General features: G+C 39.1%; 1 protein-coding gene across 1 annotated transcript; it reads left to right on the forward strand.

The window, feature by feature from the left end:
• LOC109231365 (eukaryotic translation initiation factor 4G-like) lies at window positions 96-10,592 on the forward strand. Its single transcript, XM_019397011.1, has 11 exons — window positions 96-228; window positions 315-579; window positions 2,150-2,259; window positions 3,266-3,388; window positions 3,549-3,616; window positions 3,732-3,788; window positions 4,351-5,140; window positions 5,236-5,606; window positions 5,678-8,751; window positions 9,648-9,839; window positions 9,906-10,592. Exons 2-11 carry the CDS (start codon window positions 386-388, stop codon window positions 10,210-10,212), a joined length of 5,286 nt encoding a protein of 1,761 aa, XP_019252556.1. The 5' UTR covers window positions 96-228; window positions 315-385; the 3' UTR covers window positions 10,213-10,592.

Genomic DNA, 11,716 nt, shown 5'->3' on the forward strand with positions numbered 1-11,716 from the left:
CTAGAAAAAAACATTTATTGGCAAAATAAAAAGAAAAGAAACAAAGAGCATTTCACTATTTCTCGTTCTTCCTTTTTTTCCCTTTTCGGGTTTTATTCTGCAGTTCCTTAACATTCCATAACCAAGTAAACACACACACACACACACACACACACACACTCCCTTAGATCTTCCGACTTGATCTGTTTTTTATCACATTTCTTCATTCTCAACGCATGAAAAATCTAGGTACATAATAATACATGGATTCTACATTTACGTACATTATATTTATTTTCCTGTTCATGATAAATTAATTGTTTTTTTTTTTATAGTGTGCATGTGATCTGCAGATTGAAGAAGAAATACAGAGAGGAGTAAAGGGTTTCTATATAATATATGTTACATGCAGCGCAAGGGTGATCAGAAGAAAAGTGAATCACAGACAAATTATAGGAGAAATAGTAGTAGACTTAGTGGACGTTCAGGATCAGCTCAGCCTCAGTACCAAAGGGTCACCTCTGGAAAAGGCGGCGGTAGCTCTGTTCTACCTCCTCCTTCTCCCGATTCCTCTGTATCTTCTTCTCCCACCACGCCAAGGTATGGTTTTTTTACTACTTATACTCAGAGGGGGAGCCATGATTTGAAATTTATGGGTTCGGTATTCAAATTCTTTTAAGCTATTGGGTTCTAAATTGATAATTTGTACGTAATTCAATAGCTTTTTTTAAGACAAATATAGAGTTTGGACAAAGGTTACTGGGTTCAGCCGAACCCCTATCGGAAGGGCTAACTATGCCCCTCCTTATACTCCCTTTGTCCCATTTTATGTGGCGGGGTTCGGAGTATGAAGGCCAAAGTACCTAATTTTTGGTGTGAATTCGGACCAGAGGTGGAGCCATAATTTGAAGTTTATGGGTTCTCAACTTGCCATCAAACTAATAGCGCGATTTAGTTACTGTGTTGGTAATTAATTTTTTATACATATTTAATGGATTTCCTAATACAAATACAAGGTCTAAGCAAAAGTGACCGGGATTGTAGGAACCCGTTTATTAATACTGTAGCTCTGCCCCTGATTCGTATCCACATTTTTCGAGTTTTTGAAATAAAATTTATACGTCTGAGAATTACTTAAGAAGTACTATAATCACAATAGTTGATAATTCTAATGTTCATGGAAAAATCATGGTCAAAGAAAAACTTGTTTGACTCTTCAAATAATATTTATGTCACATAAAATGGGACAGAGGGATTAGTATATTTGTGGAATGAAAACAAGCCGAAATAGAGCAGAATGGATATAGAGGATTCGTGTAATCGACCTCAACTAGTTCTGGATTAAGGCTTGTTTTTGTGCTTAGAATACATAATGCTGATGCATTCTGATACATGTATGTCAAATAAACAATGGTTTGCATTTTCTAATGTGATAAACGAATACTAGTACAAGAAAAATGTGACCGAGTTGAGAAATAACCTAGATAGTATTTGCTTGGGATGAAAAGGAAATACAACAAAGAAGTGTTAATTAGCTCATGCATTCGATGAGTTTTCAGGATCTTCAGTTGCTCCAACTTCAGATAAATCTGTTGAGCCATCAGATAGAGTTGTCTGTTTAATCTCTTCTAGGAAGTTGGAGATCAGTTAAGTTTGATGAAGAAACAGATATTAGTCCTGAAAATGTCTGCTTAATCTGTTCTATGAAGTAGGATATCAGTTAAGTTTGATTTTGCTTGTGGAGTTGCATCGGAAGCTTGATAATTTCCTGTGCAAGTGATCGGGCTTCCTATTTATCCAAATTCATAATTCACTGCAAAGCATAACCCCTAAATTACCAGTATTCTCCTCATTGTCCCATTACACTTTGCTACACTGAAAGAATGAGTTAATTGGAGTTTAGTTTGAACTGCGCTTTGTAGTTGGTTTGAGTTCCTTCAGTAGAATGTTACTTTGTTATCGTAAAGTTATTGATCTATTTATCTTATTGAGCTATTTCACTTTTGAGGAGCTTCCTACGGGGCAATCATCAACTGCACACGACATGCATCTGAATTTTTAGACAAACTGGCATGCAACTTCTTAGTGTCTTCATGGACAAAGTTATTTAATCGAGGAATTTTTTTTGGTTGAATACAAGTTGACTTTTTATAGTGATTTCTTATATTAGTTTCAAGAAGTCTGATGGAGAAACTGGTTCACTGAAAGTGACCGATGCTATTGCTGATCAGGAGTCTGTTGCTCTGCAAAATGATGCCCCTACCAGAATCTCAGGATCAGGTTTTTGTATTTTCCTCTAACCATTAACTATTTATCTGGTTCATATTCCTTCCGAAAATTCCTTGATTTGATGGTTTGCTGCTTAATTGAACTTCTTGTCAACAATTAGCGAAATTCCTTCCAGCTTATCTGCATTGCAGTATGGTTTACTGCAATGATCTTAGTTTGTTCGTATCACTTGAGATTTCACAGCCATTTCCCTTCACCTCCGTCAATGAAAAAATTCCATGCATATTGGATTTCTTAACTTTTCGTATGTTTGACACTCTTAATGTTAGCGGAGTTTTTTCTAAAACAGCTCAAAGCATTTTGCATATTCTGGAGGGGTTAGTAAAAGTGATTCGTCATAGAAATACTGGTAAACCATTGATTTTATAGAAGTCCAAACTGTTTCTTTGTATCTCTAGGTTAATAGGCAAAATGATGATGAGAAGCTTACATTGGTCTAGCAGACGGTAAAGGATCTAGAATCTAGATTTTTGGAATCTGTTTGTAGCAACTGCACATGGATCTATTGCATGAATTATGAAATTGGAAGCTAAATTACCAAAGGTGTGATACTACTAAAGCTTAAGGGAATAATCTCAAAGAAATCCGAGAATAAAAGAGATTTGCTGCCTGCAGTACGTAAAAATTGCAAAAATCAATGCTTGCTTACAAGAAAAAATTATCTGGGAAAATTGAACTTTTAATGGAATAAAGAATGCATAAACTAAGCACGTCCAGCATGCTACTGCTTTTGTGGGCTCAATGTGATGATCAGAGAGGCATAACTTTTTTCTAGTTTTCGTTCTTTTTGTGCTCTCTTTTTATTTGTTTAAGTACTAGTTTTCAGTTCTTTATTTTCTCAAGTTACCTCTCATCTGGTGTGTCCCTCATCATTTATATCATTAATTTGATAGAAAAAATAAATAGGTGATGTAATGTGATGTGATGCGATGCCTTTTGTTCTCATTATTTCATGCCTTCAATGAGTTTTAAGGATCTTCAATTGCTCCAACTTCAGATAAATTTATTGAGCCAGCAGATACAGTCAGACACGACGATAACCAAATGGTTTCTAGTGCTCTTTCTTCTCAACATGCATCTATAAACTCGGATCAATCAGCTCCCAAGAGCCCCGTGAAAGGTATTCTTTGCTGTCATGTATGTCCTTAGTAATTAGACATTAAAGAATTTCCCAATGCAATTTTCCCATAAGTTGGCTTATGTATCTGCATTATTTTTTCTGTATTGATAAGGTTTTGAGGATTTCCAATGCTGTTTCATTTACTTGTGTTCCAATGCAGATGACACCTCTAAGAAAGTATCTCTTCAGTTTGGAAGCTTTACGCCAGGTTTTGTGAATGGGATGCAGGTACCATACATAACATGTCATTCATATATTCCATGTGCTTTGCGAGAGGATAAGTTATCCTTTAATGAAAGGATTACATTTAACTTCTTGTTATAATTTTTGCTCTTAACTTTAGATTCCTCAAAGAACCAGCTCAGCACCGCCCAACATGGATGAGCAGAAGCGCCATCAGGTAGTGTAAGCTGTCTAGTAATTCTTTATGGCTTGTTTTCTCTGCAGATACTACATCAGGTTGGAATTGGCTAACTATTTGAATGAACCAAAAGCACTAAAAGTTCACTCAAATTATATAAAATTGCATGGAGAAACTTGAACAGCTCCTCCTCATAATAGTTATTATCCAAGATTTTAGCGCGTTATTTCTGAGTGGAATAGATCAAGATAATGTTTAACTCAAGCAATACATTTGCGCCACTATTAAGCTTCTCTTCCAATGCCGCATGTGGCTGATTGAAAAACCTGTTCTCAGAATTTGGACATGTATCTCCACAGTGATTGATAGAGCTGGCTGTGGAGATTGCATCGTCTAGCTATCTTTGTTATTGGTAACTGAAACTTGGCTTGTTTAAAGCAAAGGAATCGTCTTTTCATTATTTGTTTCAGGGACAACATTTGAAGTAATATTATGGGTGCTTTTCAACTTTCTAGCACTTTTCAATTGCCAAAGTGATGTTCTGATTTGTATTTTAGGTGGAACGTTAATCATCTCCTTAAAGCAACATTCTGTTTTGCAGGCACGATCTAGTCCTTTCAGGCCACTGCAGCTTTTGCCTTCTTCTGCTTTACATCAGCCACAGCTGAGGGAGGACATTGGGAAGCCGACGAATAAAACTCCTGATCCTCAACATTTTCCTGAAAGAGATTTACCCGTTCATGTTTCACCTGCTCATCCTCTCAGTAACATGCAGAAGTTATCCTCTCTCCCTTTTCCTGGGGTTCCAGTCAATCCTCCTTTTATGCAGCCACATGGTCCTGTGCAATTCGGAATGCCCGGAGCACAGGTTCATCAAGGAATGCCCTGTTCTTCATTTCCGATGCCAATGCCACTACCAGTTGGAAATCCCAACATTAGGCATCCTCCATTTGTCCCTGGTCTCCAACCTCACCATATGCAGCTTCAGGAAGCGATGCAGCAGGGTCAGATGATGAACTTCCCTCCCAAATTTGGTCATCAGCTAAGCTCTCAGTTTGGCAACACGGGAGTTGGGATTTCACCACAGTTTGGTCAGCATGTTAGGAATGTTAATCCTCGTCGATCTGTTAAAATTACTCATCCTGACACTAAAGAAGAGTTGAGACTAGATGAGAAGGTTGACATGAAGTTGGATGGTGGTTCATCTGGCTTGGCAATACATCATCTTGGGGGCTTACCATCACAGCCGATGCATTATGGTCCATCTCGTCCTATGAACTTTTTTCCACATGTGCAGCCAAGTCCTATTTTCTTACAAAATCCTACTTCGGTTCCTATAACAAACTCCCTTGTGGCTCCCTGTGCTCCAGCACTAGGATATAACTCTCCAGGTAGGCAAGATTACTAACTTTTGTTGGTGATTATGCTTTTAATATTGATATTATTTTTTCTGCCTGCAACTTTAAAACGTATGCGTGGTCTCCAGCTTCAGTTCATGTGGCCGTTAACCAAGCTCCTGGTTCTATTGGAAGAGAGCTTTTGACATCTTCATTTCCAATTGCCAAGAAGACAACAGAAACAGAAAAACCACAGCAACCAGCTTTGAGAGCTTGCTCTAATGAAGAGGAACCAAAGATTCTCCCAGAAACCTCTGTCGAGGTGTCAGAATCTGCCTCTAAGCCAACACCATTTGCTTCACCTTCTGATAAATCACTTGTTTCTGTTGATAGACCTCTTTCTAGTGGTGCTACATCTGTAGAAAGCAATATTAACCATGTTCGAGGAGTCAATTATATTGAGACCGAGTTGAAGAACCCTCCCAATAAAAGCCAATTGCATCCTCAACAACAACGAGAGGTATGTTTACTTTTGCTGATTATTTTAAAATGCCTTAAGCATTCTCATAACTTTGTCATTCTCTGAATCAGGCAGGAAACCCCACGTCCATATCGAATCCTTCTCCACCAAATTCAGTAGACCGTATTTCAGAATGTCAAAATGCTGAAACTATAGAAACCCAAGCAACTTCAACACTATCAAAAACGCTTGGTGATGCTTCCATTTGTTCTGGAGCATCACAACGTAATGCAGATGAAGCTTCAGAACAATCTAGCGTGACAACTGATGAGGGGAATGTGATTGCTGGTAAGGGCATTAGACAAGGACAATTTACAACTAATCCATCTGAACGGCCTTCTCTGGGCATAAAAAATGAGGATACTTATAGCTCCATGACAGCGAAAGCAAGTGAACAAACTGAAAGAAACTCACATTTAGCAACGGAAAATGGTAGGAATGCATCAGATCAATTATCGAGTGCGGGTGGCTGTGAAACTAACAATGTGGTTCATAAGTTGTCACATTCTGCTGCCTCCTTATCAGGTCGCAATATTTCTGATGTTATGGTGCCTGGCTGTGGTTCACCGAAATATTTAACTGAAGATAATAAATTAGGATCGATATCTCCTGAAACTAGACCTGCTGCTAAAACAAATAATAAAGATGTTTTGCTTTCTGCATCTGGAGCAAAGCATCGTGAGGATTCTCATACTCCCACTTCACCATCATCTCCATCATATACCAAAACAAGGGGAAAAGTCTCTAAGGAAACAAAAACAGAATATCGTCGCGTTCAAGGATCAGGTTCAAAGGATAAACCTTCAAATAAGGTGAAAAGTACAAACTCCAGGGGAAAGAAAAAGAGGAGAGAAATTCTTCAGAAAGCTGATGCGGCTGGGGACACGTTAGATCTTTATATGGCATTTAAGGGACCCAAGGAGAAACAACAGTCTTCTGTTTCTTCAGAAAGTGTTGAGAGTTGCACCAGTCTCACTGCAAGGAAGATATCATCGAGTTCCAACGAAGAAGATTTTTCCGCAAATGAAGATAAAAAGAGTACAGGTGAACCTAACAACTGGGAAGATGCTGCTATGTCAACTCCAAAGTTGGAAAATTCCGGTAACAACAAAATTGTTAATGATATGCTTAGGCATCCAAATGGTGGAAGTGCCACTACAGGCAAAATGAGATACTCAAGAGATTTCCTTCTTACTCTTTCTTCTCATTTTGCTGATCTTCCTGCTAATTTTGAAGTTCCATGGAATATGGTGGAAGCCCTTTTGAGTCCTAACGCCAGCATTTCAAAAGGGGTAGATTTTAACAAGAATGACCCGAATTCCTGTCCTGGTCAAACCAATACTAGCAGACAAGGTAGCTCTTCTTGGACTGAGCACCGTCCTACTGGAATGGCGGATGATAGTAGGTGGGTCAATGAGCAATATATTGATATCAACCAAGGGGGCAGTGCTAATGGTCCTCGTTCAGGTCGAGGAAACCACAAGAATATGAGGAATCTAAAAGGACAGCCACCTAGCCAATATGTATCTGTGTTTCCTGCTGGTGCAATGCTGCCATTGGCCTCTCATGGAGGAGTACAACATATTCGGTCCGATGCCAACCGTTGGCAGCGGGTTTCTGGCTCCCGAAAAGGATTAATGCCTTCTCCTTACTCTCCACTGCAAGTTATGCACAAAGCTGACAAGAAATATGAGATACGTAAAGTGACTGATGAGGAAGAGGCGAAACGACGACAGTTAAAAGCTATCCTCAACAAGCTAACTCCACAAAATTTTGAGAAGCTGTTTGAGCAAGTAAAGGAAGTTAATATTGACAGTGCTAACACTCTTGCTGGTGTGATTTCACAGATATTTGACAAAGCTCTAATGGAACCAACATTTTGTGAGATGTACGCAAATTTCTGTTCTCATCTAGCTGGGGAACTTCCTGATTTTGTGGAGGACGATCAGAAAATAACCTTTAAGAGACTGCTCCTTGATAAATGCCAGGAGGAGTTCGAGAGAGGTGAAAGAGAAGAGGCAGAAGCCGACAGTATGGAAGAGTACGGAGAGGTGAAGCTGTCAGAGGGGAAGAGAGAGGAGAAGAGGTTACAAGCGCGAAGAAGGATGTTAGGGAACATAAGATTGATTGGAGAATTATACAAGAAGAAGATGCTTACAGAGAGGATAATGCATGAGTGCATCCAGAAATTGCTGGGGCAGTACCAGACTCCAGATGAAGAAGATATTGAGGCTCTCTGCAAACTTATGAGCACTATAGGAGATATGATCGACCACTCCAAGGCGAAGGATTACATGGATGCCTATTTTGACATGATGACGACAATGGCCAATAATACAGATTTGTCTTCTAGGGTGAGGTTTATGTTGATGGATATTATTGATTTGAGAAAAAATAAGTGGCAGCAAAGAAGAAAAGTAGAAGGCCCCAAAAAGATAGAGGAAGTACGAAGGGATGCTGTTCAAGAACGTCGAGCTCAGGTCACCCGGTCCACTCGTGGTCCAAGCACTGTTTCTTCTTCTAGAAGAGGGCAGCCCGCAGATTTAGGTCCTCGGCCATCCATGTTTTCTCCTCCAGCTCCTCAAATGACTCCATTTCGTGGAATGACATCACAAAATCGCGGATTTGGAAACCAAGATTTCAGGTCAGAATCTAGACATCCACATGAGAGTAGGACATCATCGGCTGCCTTGCCACAGCGACCGGTTGATGATAAAACAATGAGCCTTGGTCCGCGGGGAAGCCCTGGAAGGGCAACGTCTTTCAGGGGCCCACCAATGCATTCTGGTGGTCCTGTGGCAGATGTACATGCTGGTTTTGGAGAATCCAGAAGACCCGCTGCTGGTTCAGGTGGGCGGAATCCAACATCCGGGTGGTCACCATACAACCCAAGACAAGAATCGACATCCAAATATGCTCCTGGGACAGTTGTGAAGCCTATTGCTTATGCTCGACCAAATCAACATGAGCACGAACATTATGCAGAAAGAGAAGTAACAAATATAAATCCTTCAGGGAGATCTGTGGAACCACCAGCCGCAGCCCATCCGCATAGAGCGTCTGCTGTGTCAAATTCACCAGGAATGATATGGTCCGAAGAACGTCTTAGAGAAATGTCGATTGCAGCTATTCGAGAATTTTACAGGTAGATTTTCTCTCTTCTATTGTTAGATTTGTCTATAACCTAATTGCTATTCCTTTCTTTTACGTGAATCCATAACAGAAACAGTATTGAAAACTATACGTGACGAGTGAATTACTGATCATAAAATGTAAAAAAAAGGGCAGCCCAGTGCACTAAGCTCTCGCTATGAGCGGGGTCCGGGGAAGGGCCGGACCACAAGGGTCTATTGTACGCAACTCGAACACGTGACAAGTGAATTACAACAACAACAACAACAACAACAACTACCCAGTATAGTCCCACAAGGTGGTTCTGGGGAGGGTAATACTTACACAGGCCTTACCCCTACCCGAAAAGGCAGAGAGGCTGTTTCCAATCGACCCTCGGCAAGTGAATTACTGATCATAAAATGTAAATAAAGATTATAACTTGAGGACTTTTTTTCAGAATCTGCATCTTAGCAAGAATGTAAAAGAACCATCTGAAGAAAATGGTGCATATAAGACCTATAATACGAAGTTTTTGAAATATGGTTACTTTTATAGACTTTCCGCCTCAGTGTAATTAATGAGATGGAGTATTTGTTTGCACAGATCTGTAACGTGAAAGTTATTCTAGTAAGGAAAAGAACTCCTATAATTGTAGCTTCACATTCAACCAACTTTGTTAAGGAAACTTGTAGCGAAGAAAACCATTAACTACATTTACATAATGTATGTGACATGCTTCCTTCATTCTGTTTGACTACACGAGAGAAGATCCTTTCAGGGATTTCCCACTTTTAATTTGAAGGAAAAGAAAAATGATAAGCTTCCTATCTATTTTCTCTTCTTAATATTCATTCAAGTAATCTCAAGAATCCTGCTCTTCCTATATTTCACTTTACAGCTATAATGCATGTGATTTTCTGGTTACAGTGCAGTTGATGAGGATGAAGTTGTTCTACGCATTAGAGAGTTGAACTCACCAAGCTTTCTTCCAATGATGTTATCGATATGGGTAAATGACTCATTTCAGAGGAAAGAAAGGGATAGAGATCTTCTTGCTCGACTTCTTATCAGTCTTACGAAGACCAAAGTGGTACAGGATACCGGACAGCTCATTGAGGGGTAAGCAGCCAATTTCTTTTCTAATTTCATCCGAGTCTTTGCTTATAATTGGTTTTCTTTAAGCAGGTTTGAATCAGTTTTATCTACTTTGGAGGATGAAGTTACTGATGCTCCAAAAGCAGCTACATTTCTTGGTCACATTTTTGGTAGATTAATTGGTGAAAATGTGATATCTCTGAAAGAAGCAGGACATCTTGTACGACATGCTGGTGAGGAGCCTGGTCATCTTCTGCAAACTGGATTGGGATATGAAGTTGTCGAAAGTACATTTAACCTTTTAAGATCAGAGAAGGGAGAATCATTCTTGAGAGATATCTGCAGTGCCTCCAGCACTCAGTTGGAAGATTTTAGACCGCCTGAGCTGTCCAAATGAACCATTTTCCTCATAAGGTGGCAACGATAACCTTTTGTTTTCGACGTGGTTAACATTTATTTACCTAAGAACAAATGCAGAAGCAGGACAACTGAATATGCAGAATTTTTGGTGTAATGCTTAGACGTGTACAAGATGGAATAATTTGTGAGATCAACTATTGTGAAGCATATACCAATTCAACTTACTGGGCTCATTTAAGTGTTTTCTTAGATACTAGTAAATGTTCTTCTCCCTAAGTTCCTTTTAGCCCTTGGCTATTATGTTCCCCCATTTTGCTCTATTATTTGTTAGGTCATAAGTTTATGGTGCAGGTGACAAGTGACAACCAAGTCTCACTTCTGAATTTTATTCAATGAAACTACCTCTCTTTTTATTTTTATTGAACCTTGGCAAATAAGATTGGAAGCAAGTATAAGTCGGGACCGAAAGTGGGTATTGAAAATCAGGTGGGAAACCAATGTGGTTTCAACCGCATAATTAGAGTTTACTAATTAATTTGATATTCCTATGTGTCTTGCTAGTAGGTATTTGAAAGTTTCCCCGTTTATACCTAGTAGTATTAGTAGCACTCATGTACCTTCATATTCTTAGATCTATATACGTCATGTTCTTTAGTTCGCATAAGTTATCATATTTCCTTGTTACTCTCTTTGTTTCAATTTAGATGACACACTTTCCGTATTAGTCTGTTCCAAAGAGAATGGCACATTTCTACAATTGGAATAATTCAATTTTAAATTCTTCGTTTTACCCATTTTACCCTTAATGAGAAGCTTTTATAACCACATAAACGTTATGACAAGTTTTTACCCCTTAAGCTTTTAAGACCACAAGTTTCTAAAGTCTTTTTTCCTTCTTAAACTCTGTGCCCGAATCAAATTACCTCATGTAAATTGAAACGGAGGGAGTACTATTTAGTACTACTTATTCTTTTATTTCTCTTTTTCTTCTCTCTTTTCTGAGCCGAGAGTCTATTAGAAACAACTTCTCTACCTGCAATAGGTAGTGGTAAGTCCTGCGTACACTCTACCCTCCCCAGACCCACTAGTGGGAATACAGTGAAATTATTGTTGTTGTTGTTGTCTTGCTGGTGGGAAGTAGCAGGCATTGAGTTAAAGATTCGAGGTGTACACAAGCCGGTGCGAACACCATCTTTACAGAAAAAATTGATACTCTATGCATTAAAGTAGCGAACGTTATCAAATGTAGGTGTATATTCAGTACTTAGCCCAAAAAAATGTCACCACCCGGAATTTTCACTGTCGGGACCGTGATTGCGCCTAATATTTCACTTGCTAGGCAAGCCAACGTTAGAACAATTTATTCATTTTACAACACTTTAAATTAAATAATGAGAAGGACATAACTGTAATAATCCAAAGTAATGTGCGGAAGCTAAAACAGCTAACATATCTGATACAACCCTGGACCCGGCGTCACAAGTGCACGAGCTACTAGAATAATACATACAAGTGTTTGAATGAAACATAAAGCCGTCTGA

Source organism: Nicotiana attenuata, chromosome 8, assembly GCF_001879085.1.
Source record: "Nicotiana attenuata strain UT chromosome 8, NIATTr2, whole genome shotgun sequence".
Classification (NCBI taxonomy): Eukaryota; Viridiplantae; Streptophyta; class Magnoliopsida; order Solanales; family Solanaceae; genus Nicotiana; species Nicotiana attenuata.